General features: G+C 66.5%; 2 protein-coding genes across 2 annotated transcripts; one reads left to right on the forward strand and one right to left on the reverse strand.

Annotated features, from left to right (window-relative positions):
- Positions 1–897: 897 nt before the first annotated feature.
- SLC30A2 (solute carrier family 30 member 2) lies at positions 898–3,193 on the forward strand (the record flags this gene model as incomplete). The annotated part of the gene is made up of 8 exons (XM_082296663.1): positions 898–1,008; positions 1,160–1,359; positions 1,613–1,759; positions 2,041–2,194; positions 2,285–2,441; positions 2,638–2,743; positions 2,838–2,972; positions 3,048–3,193. Exons 1-8 carry the CDS (start codon positions 959–961, stop codon positions 3,191–3,193), a joined length of 1,095 nt encoding a protein of 364 aa, XP_082152789.1. The 5' UTR covers positions 898–958.
- A 494-nt stretch (positions 3,194–3,687) lies between these two features.
- Positions 3,688–11,244, reverse strand: EXTL1 (exostosin like glycosyltransferase 1). Its single transcript, XM_082296645.1, has 11 exons — positions 10,643–11,244; positions 9,200–10,444; positions 6,331–6,424; positions 6,143–6,250; positions 5,630–5,749; positions 5,414–5,546; positions 5,215–5,333; positions 4,830–4,925; positions 4,652–4,738; positions 4,322–4,482; positions 3,688–4,246 (listed from the first exon to the last, which is right to left on the reverse strand). Exons 2-11 carry the CDS (start codon positions 10,132–10,134, stop codon positions 3,817–3,819), a joined length of 2,283 nt encoding a protein of 760 aa, XP_082152771.1. The 5' UTR covers positions 10,135–10,444; positions 10,643–11,244; the 3' UTR covers positions 3,688–3,816.
- Between the last annotated feature and the right edge of the window lie 3,693 nt (positions 11,245–14,937).

Here is a 14,937-nt window from a genome sequence, read left to right on the forward strand (position 1 = left end):
CGGGGGTGAGACTGGGCTTGCCAGGCTGGTGCCATCACCGGTGTCCCTGCCAGCACCGGTCCAAGAGTCCTGTCGGTCAAACTCTTAATTTCCAGCCTCATTAGCACCTCTGGCAGTGCTGGCAGCCGCTCCTGGCCGCCTGCCCGGGATGTAACAGGTCGGCACCCGGCAGGATTTGTCTCCTGGTGGGGGGATGCCCTGTCCAGAGCCCGCTCAGGGTTGGGGATGTGTTACAGAGGGGCTGAGGATGCTCCAGGCTGGGCCAGGCCCCGAAATGGGGATGGTCTTGGCATCGAGCTGCTGGTTTGCTGCGGACTGAGCTCAAAAATACACCCTGGATGCAAAAATACACCATAAATGCAAAAATTACATCCTAAATGCAAAAGTACCCCGTAAACGCTTTTCTCCTGCAAAAACACAAGTCCGGCTCAGCGGGGACCAAGGGGGAAACTGAGGCAGCGCCCAGAGCTGGGCCACAAGCGCAATTAGCCCCAGGGCAATTAACGCCGCTCACCCGGGGCGGGGGGCAGGAGTCCCGGCTGTGGAAGGGGGCATCGGGCTCCAGGCTTATCCATCACATGGCTGGATCTAAACTGGGGAGTCTGAGGGCTCCCCAAGGCGGGGAGGGGGGCGGTCACCGTGTGCCCTTGGAGGGGACACGGGGATGTTCCGTCCCCTCTGCCGCAGGGGCTGCAGCCATGCCCGGGTGTGCAGCTCCTGGGGACGCTATGGGGGGGTCCCAGAGCAATCCCCCCACACCAGCAGCCCCCCGAGTGGCGGGCGAGGGGGCCCAGCCCGGGGCAGGCTCCGCGGGCGCTTTGCAGCCGGCTTGGCCGTCCCTCCTCCAGCCGGGATTTGCACACGAATCCCGGCTCTTCACACGAGCCGAGGCCACCGGCTGCCACCAGCGCCGGCCACACGCCGGGGCCACCACGCCGACCTCCCGACCCGGAGGAGGATGGCAGCCGGCGGCGAGAAACGGCACCTCCTGAGCGAGGGCGCAGGCGGGTACGGGGGTGCCCGGGGGGGTGCGGATGTCGTGTCCCCTCTTTGCCGTGGGGCTCCCGAGTGGGGTCTGGCCGGGGAAGGGGCTGGGGGGAGCATTCAGGGTCCAACCCGCTCCCCAAAGCCCAGCCCCAGCCACCCCTTTGCCCGGCAGGTTCTATGTGGGGGCTGCGCAAAAGGACGGGCACAGCTCGGTGCAGGGACAGGCGCCCGCCCTGGAGCTGGGGACGCGGCGTGGCCAGCACTGCCACACGCGGGGGGCCGACGGCCACCCCGGCCAGCAGCAGCGGGCACGCAGGAAGCTCTACCTGGCCGCTGGCATCTGCCTCTTCTTCATGGTGGGGGAAGCCGTGGGTGAGTGCTGGGTGCAGGGTCCAGTGGGGTGATCGCTGTGGGGTCACCCCGAGTGGCTGCCCAGAGCCCCTCTTGTCCTGATTCCCTGCTGTGGGTGCGGCCAGAGCTCCCTGTTGGCCTTCTGTGGCTCAAAACACCCAGTGGGACCCCACTGTGGCACGGGGTGAGCTGATCTGTGCCCAGCTCGGGGCAGGACCCCTGCCATGTCCCCCCAATGTCCCCCCAATGTCCCCCCAATGTCCTGTGTCCGCAGGCGGGTACCTGGCACACAGTCTGGCCATCCTGACGGACGCTGCCCACCTCCTGACGGACTTTGCCAGCATCATGATCAGCCTCTTTGCGCTCTGGATGTCCTCACGCCCCCCCACCAAAACCATGAACTTCGGGTGGCACCGGGCAGGTAAGCGGGGGCACCAGCCCGGGGATGCCATCGGAGCACCCCGGGGTGCCCTCCCCATGGGGACCAGGTGCTCTGGGGTGCCCTGAGGGACCTGGGGAGCCCTGGCAAAGTCCTGGCACCATGAGCAGGGCAAGGCAGAGGCGCCGCCAGCCCTGTGCAAGGAGCATCCCTGGGAATGAGTGCCAGGTGTCCCCACTGTCCCAGCACTGCTGGGGAGCCGGGAATGGTGCTCGGAATGGCCCGGCAGTGAGGCAGCAGTGTGGGGTGGGGTCTCTCCACAGAGATCCTGGGGGCCCTGCTCTCCGTGCTCTCCATCTGGGTGGTCACAGGGGTCCTGGTCTACCTGGGGGCCCAGCGCCTGCTCTCGGGGGACTACGACATCCAGGGTGGGGTCATGCTCATCACCTCCGCCTGTGCCGTGGCCGTCAACCTCGTGTACGTACGCCCGCGTGGCTCTCGCCCTCCCAGGGTGTCCCCTCCCTGAGCCTGGTGGCCCCTGGGGTGTCACCAGTGCCCTGCCCGCAGGATGGGGGTGGCTCTGCACCAGACGGGGCACGGGCACAGCCACGGGGCAGCCGGCGAGCAGCCCAACGCCAGCGTCCGTGCCGCCTTCGTCCACGTCGTGGGGGACCTGCTGCAGAGCGTCGGCGTCCTCATCGCCTCCTACATCATCTTCTTCAAGGTCTGGGTGGTACTGCGGGCAAAGGGGGTGCTGGGGGCAAAGGGGGTGCTGGGGACATGGGGACAGCAGCTCCAGACAGCCGTGGCCAGGCACAGGGAGAGACAGAGAGGACTGTGTGCCCGCCCTACCAGTCCCAGTGGGGATTTGGGGTGAGGTGACTGTGCTGGAGGGGCCTCACCCCCCCCACCCCCTCCAGCCCGAGTACAAGTACGTGGATCCCATCTGCACCTTCCTCTTCTCCGCACTGGTGCTGGGGACGACGCTGACCATCCTCCGCGACGTCCTCCTCGTCCTCATGGAGGGTAGGGACCCACCGGGGAGGGGGACTGGGCCGCGGGGTCACCCGTGGGTGCCGTGGGCCCCGTCCCTGCAGCTCCCGCGGCTCTGCCTCCGCAGGGACCCCCAAAGGGATGGATTTCAACGCGGTGCGGGAGACGCTGCTGGCGGTGCGGGGCGTGGAGGCCGTGCACAGCCTCCGCATCTGGGCGCTGACGGCGGCACAGCCGCTGCTCTCGGTGCACATCGCCATCAGTGAGTGTCACAATGTTGGCTGGGGAGGGTCGGGGTTCCCCCGCACCCCGACATCCCCAAATCCTCTCCTCGCAGACGCGGCTGCCAGCGCGCAGGAGGTGCTGGAGGAGGCCAGCTCCCGGCTGCAGGGCGCCTTCCGCTTCCACACCACCACCATCCAGGTGGAGAGCTACTCCGAGGAGATGCGGGACTGCCGGGAATGCCAGCCCCCCCGCGACTGACTCCCGCCCTCGCGTCCCGGGGGGACTTTTTATGTGTGGGAAATAAAGCAGAGCACACGGGGTGCGTGGGGGGATGTTGGGTCTGGGTGTTGTCTCCGCTATCTGCAGGAGCCAAGGGCAGACCCAGGGCTGTGGCAGCCTGAGAGCGGCTGTTGGAGGCCAAGCACCTAATATTCCCTATTTCTATTCAGCTGGGAGGAAAGGCAGCTGAAACACCCCTCTTCCCTTCTCCGGGAGCGCTGCGAGGCAAGGGGGTGCTGGGCTGCCCAGGGACTGCAGGGGACCCAGCTGGAGCGAGGGAGGGAAGTCACACACACCTCTTATCGCTGCTCTGTTTGCCCTCGGGAAGGTGAAGGACTCGCCCTCCCCGCAGGGCTGGTGAAGCCTGCCCGGGTTATTCCCAGCGTGCCGATGGCAGAAGTGTTGGAGCACCCAAAAGCTGGTGCTCCTTGTGCTCCCCCCATATCCCAGAGCCACCATCCAGATCCTACCTCTCCACCCTCCTTTATTGCACTGGTAAAACCCAATAACGAGTAAAACCCCGTCAGCAGCGGCCGCCTGCTCCCGCAGGGCTCTGTGCCCCGGGAACGGGGCACCCGGAGCCGGCCCCGACCCCGGCAGCCTCACGGCTTCTCCAAGCTTGGGTATTTCTTGCGCAGGACGGAGACCTGGTCCTTGAAGAGGACAGGGTCGAGGCGCAGCTGGGAGGACACCAGGGGCATGTAGCCAAACCAGTCGGCCAACTGGTTGAGGCAGTCCTGCCGCCGGGAGAAAGGCCGGCTGCCGGCCGTGCCCTTCACCTCGGCAGGAGCAGAGTGCGGGGCTGAGGGGCTCCGCTGCCCGGGCGGGGGAGTCCCCGCAGCCCCATCCCTGCACTCTGCCTGCTGGGCCACCAGCTCCTTGTGCTGCTTCCGCTGGGTCACCTTGATGGGTGGCAGCTTGGTGACAGCGGCCACCAGGACGTTCATCAGGATGTCCTCGCAGGCGGCCAGCCCGTCCACCAGCTCCCGCAGCCCCGCGGGCAGGTACTCGGTGAAGAGGCTGTGGTAGTACCTGGAGGAAGAGTGGGGTGAGGGGCAGGATGTGGCCGAGCCCCCCGGCCCCACCAGCCCCGCCCCGGCCGGGTACCGGTGGTAGAAGGCGGCAGCGGTGAGGACGATGGAGAGCTCGTTGGTCCATCTGGAGGTGTAGCCCCAACGCCCCTGCTCGGGGTCCCAGAAGTGGCTCTGTGTGGGGAAGCCCACGATGCGCTCAGGGAAGCTGCGCCACACCAAGAAGGCGAAGTCCACCTGGCACAGGATGGGCACGGTGTCACCCACTGCGGTGTCACCCGCTGCGGTGTCACCGCCCGCGGGGAGCTGCGGGAGGGGATCACCGCTGCCCCTGGAGGATGCGGGACATGGGGACAGCCTTGTGGTGACCACTGAGCACCCGAGGGACCCGGGAGCACGGCCTCACCTCGCTGGTGGAGAGGCTGGTGTCCTCGTCCAGGCTCAGCACCGCGTCCGTCTGGATGGCCTCGAAGGGGAAGAAGCGGTCGCTGAGCTATGCAGGGAGGACAGACAGGTTGGGCTGTGCCGTGGGTGGCTGCTCCGGCTCCCTGCCCGTTCCCCAGCTCCCTGCCTGCCCCTCTCACCTGCCTCCTGCCCTGGATGATGGTCAGAGGCACCGTGGTCTGGGGCCATTTCCCGCTCGGGGGTGGTGGCTTCTCGCAGCTCCAGAGCACCACGATCTGCAAGGGGGAGGACAGGTGTGTCCGGAGGGGTGTTCTGGGTTCCCTGCTCCAGCCCAGACCATCCCAAAACCATCTCATGGCAGTGTGGGATAAACCCCCAGGTGGTCCCACCTCCACCCCGAAGGGCTGGGGACGCAGCTCTGCCCACCCAAAGGTGACACTGTCAGCCACCTCCTCTCGTCCCTAAACCCACCCATCCCCTTCCCGATCCACAGGGCCCGGCCCCATTTATCCCGCAGGATCCCTGGGAGCCGCCCTGAGTGACGCGGGACTCAGCTCCTCCCACCTGGGCACAGTACTGGGATCCTGAGACGGCTTGGATGAGCCTGAGGATGGGCTGGGACAGGGACCCTGCTTGCGAGGCCGCCCGGATGAAAGCTGTGAACTTCTTGGAGGGGCTGTAGCCTGAAAAAAGTGTGGGAAAGGACAGGTGTTGTGGCACGCCCCGAGCCTGCCGTGCTCAGCCGGGGCAGGCAGGATCCTACCGTGCTGCAGGTAGTAGAAGGGAAAATCCCCGAGGTGGGTGGAGAAGTCAGGCAGGACCAGGAGCCCCCCGGGCAGCGCGTTCCAGAGGAAGCGGGAGCGGGAGCGGTGTGGAGACAGCCGGTCCTTGATGATCTGCCAGAGGCCCGAGTGATGCTCCCAGCACCCCGGCGGTGACCCTGGCAGCTGGGGAGGGGGACTCGGGGTGGGGGGCTCACCTCCAGCGTGGTGTGCACGATCTTGTCCACGGAGGAGAAGTAGGCATCCCACAGGAACTGGGTCTGCTGCTGGAAAGCCAGCACGCGCTCGGGGTGGATGCAGCGCACGGCGGAGGGGATCTGTGTGGGGTGGAGCAGCGGGGTCCTCACTCAGCTGCCCCCCAGCAGGGCTCCTTGCCTCTGCCACCTCCAACTATCCCAAGGGACGGCCCCTGCCCAAGGATGTGGTGCCACCATCCCCCTGCGGTGCTTCACCTCCTCTCCCTGGAACAGGATCGGGCCCAGGATTCCCAAGGGTTTGTGTCTGGAAGGACACTCCCCCACCTTCCCCGCGAGGTGAACAGTGCCCCAGGGCTGCAGCTGGAACGGAACCCCCATTCCAGGCTGGATCTGCCCCCAGGAGGACTGCCAGGCTCGCTGTGAGGGGTTCACCCCCAGACTTGGCTGGGGGCTCCACTGACATTAGGATTGGGGGTCTCGTGCCTGGTGTGGGGCAGGATCTGGATGCGGTACCTGCAGCAGGAGCCTCTCACTGCCCACGACAGCAGCTTTGCCCCAGTCGATGGCCTCGGCAAAGGGCAGCTCCCAGCCATCACTCAGCAGCACCGGGATGCAGGCGGCCTGTGGAGGGACCCCACAGGCTGGGACAGAGCCCCCAGACCCCAGTGAGGGGGTCCTCTGTCCCCCTGCCCACCCTGTACCTGCAGAGCCTCGAGGAAGCGGAAGGAGCCCAAGCGCCTGCCCCGGGGCACGATGCAGAAGGTGGAGTTGTGCAGCAGCTCCTGGTAGTCAAACCTGGGGTGGGAGATGGGGTGGGGGTCAGGCATGGCCCCCTCCCCCCTGTGAGCATCCGGGGGATGCTGCTGGCACCTGGCAGGTGTGGAGCCAGCCCAGGGCAGCGTTAGGATCAGTTTGGACCGAGTTTGGCTTTGAACATCCCTGGTTTTGTGGGAGCAGAGATATCCTGGGTGATGAAGGGATGTACCTGGGCACCCCTTAAAGAAGGCACGACCCAGCTCCTCCCACCCTCCAGCAATGACACCCCACGCAAAGCCACCACCCGCACCCCCAAGCCCGAAACTGCAGCGACTCCTGTGCCGTGCCCAGACTTGCTGGGCAGGACCAGCCCTGCCTGCCCTGGCAGCGTTCGGGGGGGGAATCAATGGGTGCCGACAGCGCGGGCCCCCGGCCGGGCTCGCCCGTGGGGCTGTCAAAGCCCCTTCTGTGCCGTGCTGGGGAGAGGCTCGGCCGCTGCCGGGTCCCTGTGGCCGCGCCGGAAAATCCAATATTGACTTTAGGTCGGGACAGACCCTGTCTGTTCCTGCCCGCGGGGAGGGGCAGCCGGGCCTGGATGGGCTGAGGGGGACTCGCATGGTCCAGCCGGGTGGGTGGGAGGCCATAAAGCGCCCTTGAAATGTGTTGGTCCCCAGGAGGAAGGGTGTCCCTGCGGTGGGAACGTGGTGCTGATGCCAGGCTGGGAATTGAGGATGTCACCTCCGTGGGTGCTGGAGCACTCTGGGATGTGGGAAATCAGCCCCGATGCCAAGGCACAGAGTTTTACAATAAAATCCGCCTCTCGATGAACCTCCCCAATGTCTCCAAAGGATGCCAAAACCCTTGACTCGTTAACACCCAAACTCCTGGCCGGGCAACGGGAGGGGTGACAGTGCCCAGACCCCTCTCATGAAACCACAGCAGCGACAGCCACATCCCCGCGGCCAGACCCTGCTGCCACCGTTCCTCGGGGACCCCGAACCCTGCCGGGGCTGGCTGGGCAGCGGGACGCGTCCCGGGGGCAGCTTCCCCTCGCCTCAGCCGCGGAGCCGTGGGGAGGCTGGCGCCGGCCGGGCTGCGGGGCCGAAGCCTCCCGATGGAAATACTTCGCTCCTGACGCGCTGCGGTTTCCGGGCAATCGCCGTCAGGGCTTCCTTGTTTTGTCAGGAGCCGGGACGGGCGCCCGCCGTGCTCCCTTCGCCCGGCCCCTCCGCGGCTCCGGGCAGGCACGGTGCCACCGGCACCGGCGGCTCCACGGAGCCTCTCCCAGCCCGTTCTGGCTGCTCCGGACGCGGGGCAGCACGGCCGCTCCGCAGCGCTGCCACAAGCCGCCCTTTATCCCAGCACAGAACCGGATTGTTTGGGGCAGCCCCTCGGGCATGAGGAGGGTGATGGAACCCCCTGCAAGGCCTTGCTCTGCTCGCCGAGCTGCCGCCACCGCGACAGCACCAACACACCGGGTGAACGGGGCTGTTGGGGTATCACTTTGTCCCCTCCCCGCTGGCCTGTCCCCTGTCCCAGTCTGGGAACGTCTCCCGGCGCAGGAGGGCATCGATCCCTGCGGGAGGTTGGGCAGAGCTGGCTATGATGGAGATGATGGTGGTTTTTTGCCCGGTGTCCCACAGGGATGAGCAGGGTGGCTCAGGGTCACACAGGAGCACGCTGCCCTGTGCCACGTGTTCCCCATCGATCCGCTGCCCAAAGCCGTCCTGGGAGAGGTGTAAATCTCCCTGTATTTACAAACAGCATTAGGAGATTACCTGGGTGGGCGGGTGGGGGGAATTCTCATCCCGATGCCCCTTGGCACAGGGTGGGGCTGACCCTGGGCCCCCTGTCCTGCCAACCCCATTGTCCTGCGATGCCCCATCCCAAAAAGACTTTGCTGCAAGTGCTGACCCTGCTGGGCTGGTGGCACCCTCCAGACAGGGCCATGTGGTGTCTGACCCATCCCAAAGCCCTGGCTAATCCCAGTGCCAGCACCCCAGTTCCACTTTTACCTCCCGGCACCTCCTAAGACGCTTTGAGGATGATGCCCAGCGTGGCCTCTCCCCATCTGCTCTCCAGCCGGGTCTCCTGGGGATGTCCCCAGGCAGTGGGATGGGGACCTGCCCATTGTCTGTGGGATGGGGTCTCTGTTTACCAGCCCTGGACTGGGCAACTGGTGATGGGTCCCAAGTAGCGGGATGGGGAGGTGAGGAGCTGGCGTGTGTCCCTGCAGCATGGAACCCCCAAACTCACAGAACTTTGTCCCTCCAATTTTTCCACCAGTGTGTCCATCACACGCTGCTGCCACCGTGCCCATTTGTGATGGGGGACACAAGGGGACCCCCACCCACCACCACCAATTAAGCTCGGGGCTGCCCACACTGGGACGCCCACAGACCCGCCACTTTTGTGGGATTTTCAGTGGAGCCAGTCAGGGGGGGATGTTTCGGGCTCATCTCCAAGAGAAACGTTTATGTTGGGGGAGAGCGGGAGGGGGGAGAAGAAAAGCGTCATTCATCAGCGTTCGGAAAAAGGGAAATCGTATTAGAGGCAGTGGCAGCGATTGCAGATAAGAGCCGCTCTCGCCAGATTACTCCAACTTTAATACAGAGCAGGAAAGCCCTGAGCAGTCAGCGCCTCGCTCCCCACTGTGCAATGAAACCCTCATCCATTTCAGGAGAGCCCAAAACTTCCCTCTCTGGAGGTCCAGCCACCACAGACGGTCACGGCTGCGCCCCGCAGACAGGCAGGAACATTTGTGGGGTGTCCCACCGCCCCAGACCCTCCTTTCCCGCCCCAACTCTGACTCACCTTTCATAGTCGATGTTATCCTTGTCACAGCGCGTGTCCTTGTGCTTCTCCCAGTCCTTGCCGTGCTTGCAGGTGGTGAGGGAGATGATGTCCTTCCCGTTGTGGATGTGGTGCAGAGCGTTGCGGGTCCCGGAGCCGATGCCGGTCAGGTACCGCTTCCCCTTGAACACCAACAGGTATTTCTTTTTGGGGGGCACTGAGTCCTGGTACAACCACCCCCTGTCCCCGCCACGCTGCGGGTGGTCCTTGGAGAAGAGAGGGATGGAGACGTCGAAGCCGGGCCGGAAGCTCTCGGTGTCAAAGCTGGCTTTGGCCAGGATGGCCTGGCCGATGTCGAAGCCCAGGTCGCCGGCGTAGTCGGGCCAGGTGCCCGAGTAGAGGTTGAAGATGAGGTGGTTCCGGCCGCCATTCCAGAGCGGGAAGCTGCGGATTTTCTCATCCACGTTCTGGACGTACTGGCCCGAGAGGTGGTCGCGGTCCAGCGTGTCGATGCTGAGGATGAACAGACAGGCTTCCTCGGGGTTCACCGTGTGGTAGCGGGAGCGCTCGATGGAGCTGAGGATTTTGCTGTAGGTCTCCGAGATGGGCTGGCCCCGCTCCTGGGGGTAGGTGAACACTTTGAAGCCGTGCTTCTCGCACCTGGAGAAGTCGAAGCAGGTTTCCATCCGGCATCTGCTGCTCCTGTAGACGCTCAGCCACGCCGCCCGCCGCTCCCAGGGGGACAGCAGGGAAGGGTCCCCATCCCTCGGCAACTCCTCGGCGTCTGCAAAGCTTTTGAGGAGGGACTGATCTGTCCAGCGGGGCCAGTTCCTCCGGGCTTCGGCTTTCTTCCCGGAAAAGAAAGAGAAACGGCGCAGCTGGTCCCCTCCAAAGAGGAAAAGCAGGAGCCAAGAGGCAAGGAAAGTCAGGAAAATGTATTTCTTCCTGGTCTGCATAGGTTCACACGCAGCCCCAGCTCCTCATCAGGCTCAGATGGGTGCCAGAGTCTGGTCGAGAGGCCGATGTCCCAAGCCCCAAGAGGGTGGTGGGAAGACTCCTGGCCCCCAGGTACTGTCCTGTGCCCTTGCAGTCTGTGACAAACCCCACTTGCTGCCTGCTCTGCCCAGGGCTGTGCTGGTTTTTCGGGACCGTCCTGGTGTCCGGCTGCAGAGCAGAGCCCAGTGCCCCGGTGTCCCAGCCACTCACTTCTCCGGGCCCCCGAGCCGCGACAATGACATTTCCATCGCTTGGCCCAGCTTCAAATCCCTGGAGAAAGGGAGAGGTCGCGTCGTCACCGTCCTGTCGCCGCCAAACGTGTCACCACAAGTGGCTCCACACATCCCTGCGGCGGGATCCCCCTCTCCAGGCCCCTTGGGAATAAAACCCTGGGAATAAACCCTCCCGCAGCCACCGGAGCCCCCCCTCTCTCCAACCTGCTCCTCCCCTGCCCGGTCCCCCCGTTACCTTCGGGGACTCGCGGCCCCGGGTGGGTGTCGGGCCGCCGTGTCCCGGAGTCTCGATCGCCGGCTGCCCGCGGCTCCGGGCTGCATCCCCGGCCGGGGAAGGCGGCGGAGCAGCCGCCGAGCCGCCCCGCCGGGCTCCCGGTGCGCGGCCGGGCGGAGGAGCCGCTGCGGGAGGCTCCGCGCAGCCCCGCTCCGGGGCTGGGGCGCTGGGCGTGAGCGTCCCCCTCGTCACCTTGTCCGTCTGTCCGTGCGCTGGGCTCTGTTCCCGTGTCCTCCCGACTGCCTGTCCAAGACCCCAGCTGCCCGTCCTTGTCCTCCTGTCCCTCTCTGGGACTGGCTGTCCCCTGTCCGTCTGTCTGTGCCCTCCGAGGCTAGCTACCCGCTGTCCGCCGCCCCCCACGGAGCTGGCTGTCCCCTGTCCGTCTGTCCCGCCCCGGGCTGACTGTCCGCTGTCCGTCTGTCCCCCCGGGACTGTCTGTCTCCTGTCCCCTCCCAGAGCTGGCTGTCCCTCGTCCGTCCGTCCGTCTGTCCCGCCCAGGGCTGGATGTCCCCTGTCGCCTCCCGGGGCTGGCCGTGCCCTGTCCGCCTGTCAGTCCCCGCGGGGCTGGCTGTCCCGCTGTCCCGCTGTCCCCCTGTCCCCTCTGTCCGGCCGGTCCCGGTGGTCCCGCGTCCTCCCCGCGCTCCACGTGCCCCCCCCGGCCCGCATCTGTTACACGGGGCCCTGGCCCCGCCCCGCCCCGCCCCGCCCCGCCCTCCCATTGGCCCAGCGCGCACAGGAGTGGGCGTGTCCTGCGGAGCCCCGCCCCGCGGCGCGCGCCCATTGGCCGCGCCCACGTGGGACTGGGGGGAGGGGGGGAACCCCGCGCGCGCCGGGGTGTCCCGGGGGGGGGCCGGGGCTGCGCGGGGCCCGACCCGCGCCCGTGTCCCCCTGTCCCCCTTTCCCCGTGTCCCCCTGTCCCCCTGTCCCCGTGTCCCCCGTGTCCCCTGTTTCCCTGTCCCCGTGTCCCCGTGTCCCACGTGATCCCCTGTCCCCGTGTCCCCCTGTCCCCCAGTCCCCGTGTCCCCCTGTCCCCCGTGTCCCCCTGTCCCCCTTTCCCCGTGTCCCCCTGTCCCCGTGATCCCCTGTCCCCCTGTCCCCGTGATCCCCTGTCCCCCTTTCCCCGTGTCCCCCTGTCCCCGTGTCCCCGTGTCCCCGTGTCCCCCTTTCCCCGTGTCCCCAGTCCCCCTTTCCCCGTGTCCCCCTGTCCCCCTTTCCCCGTGATCCCCTGTCCCCCTGTCCCCGTGATCCCCTGTCCCCCTTTCCCCGTGTCCCCCTGTCCCCGTGTCCCCGTGTCCCCGTGTCCCCCTTTCCCCGTGTCCCCAGTCCCCCTTTCCCCGTGTCCCCCTGTCCCCCTTTCCCCGTGATCCCCTGTCCCCCTGTCCCCGTGATCCCCTGTTTCCCTGTCCCCCGTGTCCCCCTGTCCCCGTGTCCCCCTGTCCCCCGTGATCCCCTGTCCCCGTGTCCCCCTCTCCCCGTGTCCCCCTGTCCCTGTGTCTCCCTGTTCTCCGTGTCCCCCTGTCCCCCGTGTCCCCCTGTCCCCCTGTCCCCGTGTACCCCTGTCTCCTGTGTCCCCATGTCCTCCTGTCCCTCTGTCCCCCGTGATCCCCAGGTCTCAGCCCCCAGCCCCTCTGTGCCCCGGGGGACTCCCAAAGGTACGGGGCAGTTACAGGGCAGTGATGGGGTCATGGGGCAGCCATGGGGAGCAGGGATACAAACACGGCTGGGGCCACCTCCACCAGTGACACCGCTGGGTTCCAGCGGTCCCCGGGCTCCAAGGACACCTCTGGTCTCAGGTGACCCCCAGGCAGGGTTAGGAGGGACGAGCCCTTCTGCATCCTGACAAAGTCAACGCCAGCTCCCAACACGGCCATGCCCACGGCCCGGGGACTGTGGGGTTCACCCTGTCATGGGGCAAAGATGGCCCGGCCTGACGGGAATGCGGGCCGAGTTAACCCCTTTAAAGACGGTCCCTGTAAACACTGTGTGAGCCCAGTGTGGGTGACAGCCACAGAACCAGGACCCCCGGGCTTCACCAATGAACCCCCCAGTCCTGCTGGGCTCAGTTTGAGGCAACAGCAGGATGGCCCTGAGCATCCGACTTGTCGCCCCACCACCTCCATCCAGGAGCCTTTCCCAGGGCGGCTTTGCTGCGGTGATTTGGGCTTGCTGGGGGGGCTGACCCCATTCCGGGCGTGGGCTGGGCCGGGCAGCAGGGACAGGTCGGGGCTCGTCTCTCCCACCCCATCCCGGCATCCGCGGCCACGGCAGCCGCCCTCCACCCTGCCTCCACGGCTGGGCAAGCCGGGACCCGACGGAGCGCTGGATCCCGGCCATGGGTGTGACAGCCCCGCCAGCCTCAGCCTGCGGCTGGATCGATCGCTGAGGGGCTGTGCTGGGGTCCCCTCTCCCTGCCCCAGCCCCAGGGACCCAGGGGACACAGACAGCGACAATGCCAGGACTCTCTCCAGCACCCAGCCCGTGCCTCAGTTTCCCCAGGCACTCCCGGGAGTCTGGAGTAGGGCTGCGTGTGTGGGAGCTTGGTAGAGACGGTTTTCACCAAACCTTTGGATATTTATTTGCCAGCCTGGCTGGCTCGGCCCCGCAGGGAATTAATCCCTGGCCGCAGAGGGGATTACTGAGGGCCTGGGGCCGCTTTAGCTCCAGAAAGCGGATTAAGCAAAGGACAGAGAACGCGAGGATGGGCAGTGAGAGCCCCAGAGCACCCCTGGCCTCTGGAGGGGACAAGGGGACCGTCCCGGGGGCAGGAACCCGGCTGGGTGCAGACAGGACAGGGCAGCCCTGGGGCTGGGGTGCAGCTCCCCACAGCCCCTACGGAGGGGCCACGGCCGCGATGGGGGGACTGGGGTTGTGCCCTGAACTGGGGCCACTGGGAGCTGTGGTTTTGTGCTGGTGACACTGGGAGCTGTGGTTTTGTGCTGGTGGCACTGGGTGCTGTGGTTTTGTGCTGGTGGCACTGGGAGCTGTGGTTTTGCACTGGGGCCACTGGGAGCTGTGGTTTTGTGCTGGTGACACTGGGAGCTGTGGTTTTGTGCTGGTGACACTGGGAGCTGTGGTTTTGCACTGGTGGCACTGGGTGCTGTGGTTTTGCGCTGGGGCCACTGGGAGCTGTGGTTTTGCAGTGGTGGCACTGGGTGCCGTGTCCTGTCCTGGTGGCAGTGGCAGCTGTGATTTCGTGCTGGTGATACTGGGAGCCGTGTTCCTGTTCCGTGTCCGGCTACCGGGAGCTGTAGTCCACGAGCACGGGAGGCCCTGGGAGCGATAGGGCAGAGTACACTGGGGCGTACTGGGAGCTGTGAGCCGGTGTGCTGGTGTGTGCGGAGGGGGTCTGGGAAGGGGGGACTGGGGGCTACTGGGTGCTGGGGAGGTTGTTGCTGGGAGCTGGGAGGGCACAGAGGGAAACTTGGAGCTGGGAGAGCCCTGGAAGCTTGAGAGGAGCACCGGGAGCTGCAGGGGGAGCTCGGAGTGGGGGCACCGGGAGCTCTTGGGGAGCACTGGCAGCTGCGGGGGTGAGGGCACTGGGAGCTGGGGTGGAACTGGGAGGCACTGGGGGCTGCGGGGAGCACTGGGAACTGGCAGAAGCACTGGGAACCGGGGGTCACTGGGAACTGGCGCACTACGGGGAGCTGCGATGGTGACTGGGAGCGCTGGAGGGAGCACTGGGAGCTGCAGGGACGGCTCTGGGAGACGGGCACTGGGAGCGCTGGGATCTGTAGTCCACCTGAGCGTACTGGGAGGTGTAGTCCGGGCTCCCAGCGCATACTGGGAGCCGTGGTCCCGGGCCAGGGCCATGCTGGGAGTTGTGGTTCTGCAGCCCCGGGCGCTGCTGGAAGCTGTAGTTCTGCGCTGGGGGAGGATGCAGGGTCCCGTCCCCCGTGGGCTCGGGGGCTCCCGTGGGTGCCAGCCCCGCACTGACCCCTCTGCAGTGTCCGGCCTCTCCAGCCCCTGTCCCCGAGGGGTCACAGGACCCTCAGCAGGGCGGCCATGGGGCAGCCCCACCATCCCACGCCCGGGAGAGGAACGGGGGGGTCTCATCCCTGAGCAGCCCCGAGGGGCTGTGCCCGTGGGAATTAGAGCACAGGGGTGGAACTGGGAGTGGCTGGGGTTGCTGGGGACTGCCCGGGGTCTGGGCAATGGGAGAGGGGTGGGGAAGGAGGAGGGAGCGAGTCGGGGTCCCTGGGGTGGGATGAACACTGACCATGGACACTGACCCCGTGTCTCTGCCCAGGCCCGGCAGC

The sequence above is a fragment of the Coloeus monedula genome (assembly GCF_965178545.1).
Source record: "Coloeus monedula genome assembly, chromosome: 24".
Taxonomy (NCBI): domain Eukaryota; kingdom Metazoa; phylum Chordata; class Aves; order Passeriformes; family Corvidae; genus Coloeus; species Coloeus monedula.

Bases quoted from the DNA above. Each gene is read 5' to 3' on its own strand.
- EXTL1 (XM_082296645.1), bottom strand. From the start codon at position 10,134: ATGCAGACCAGGAAGAAATACATTTTCCTGACTTTCCTTGCCTCTTGG. The intron at 5,750-6,142 runs GTACCGCATCCA...CACCCCACACAG, and splicing joins GTGAGAGGCTCCTGCTGCAG to ATCCCCTCCGCCGTGCGCTG. The intron at 4,739-4,829 runs GTGAGAGGGGCA...CTCCCTGCATAG, and splicing joins TCATCCAGGGCAGGAGGCAG to CTCAGCGACCGCTTCTTCCC.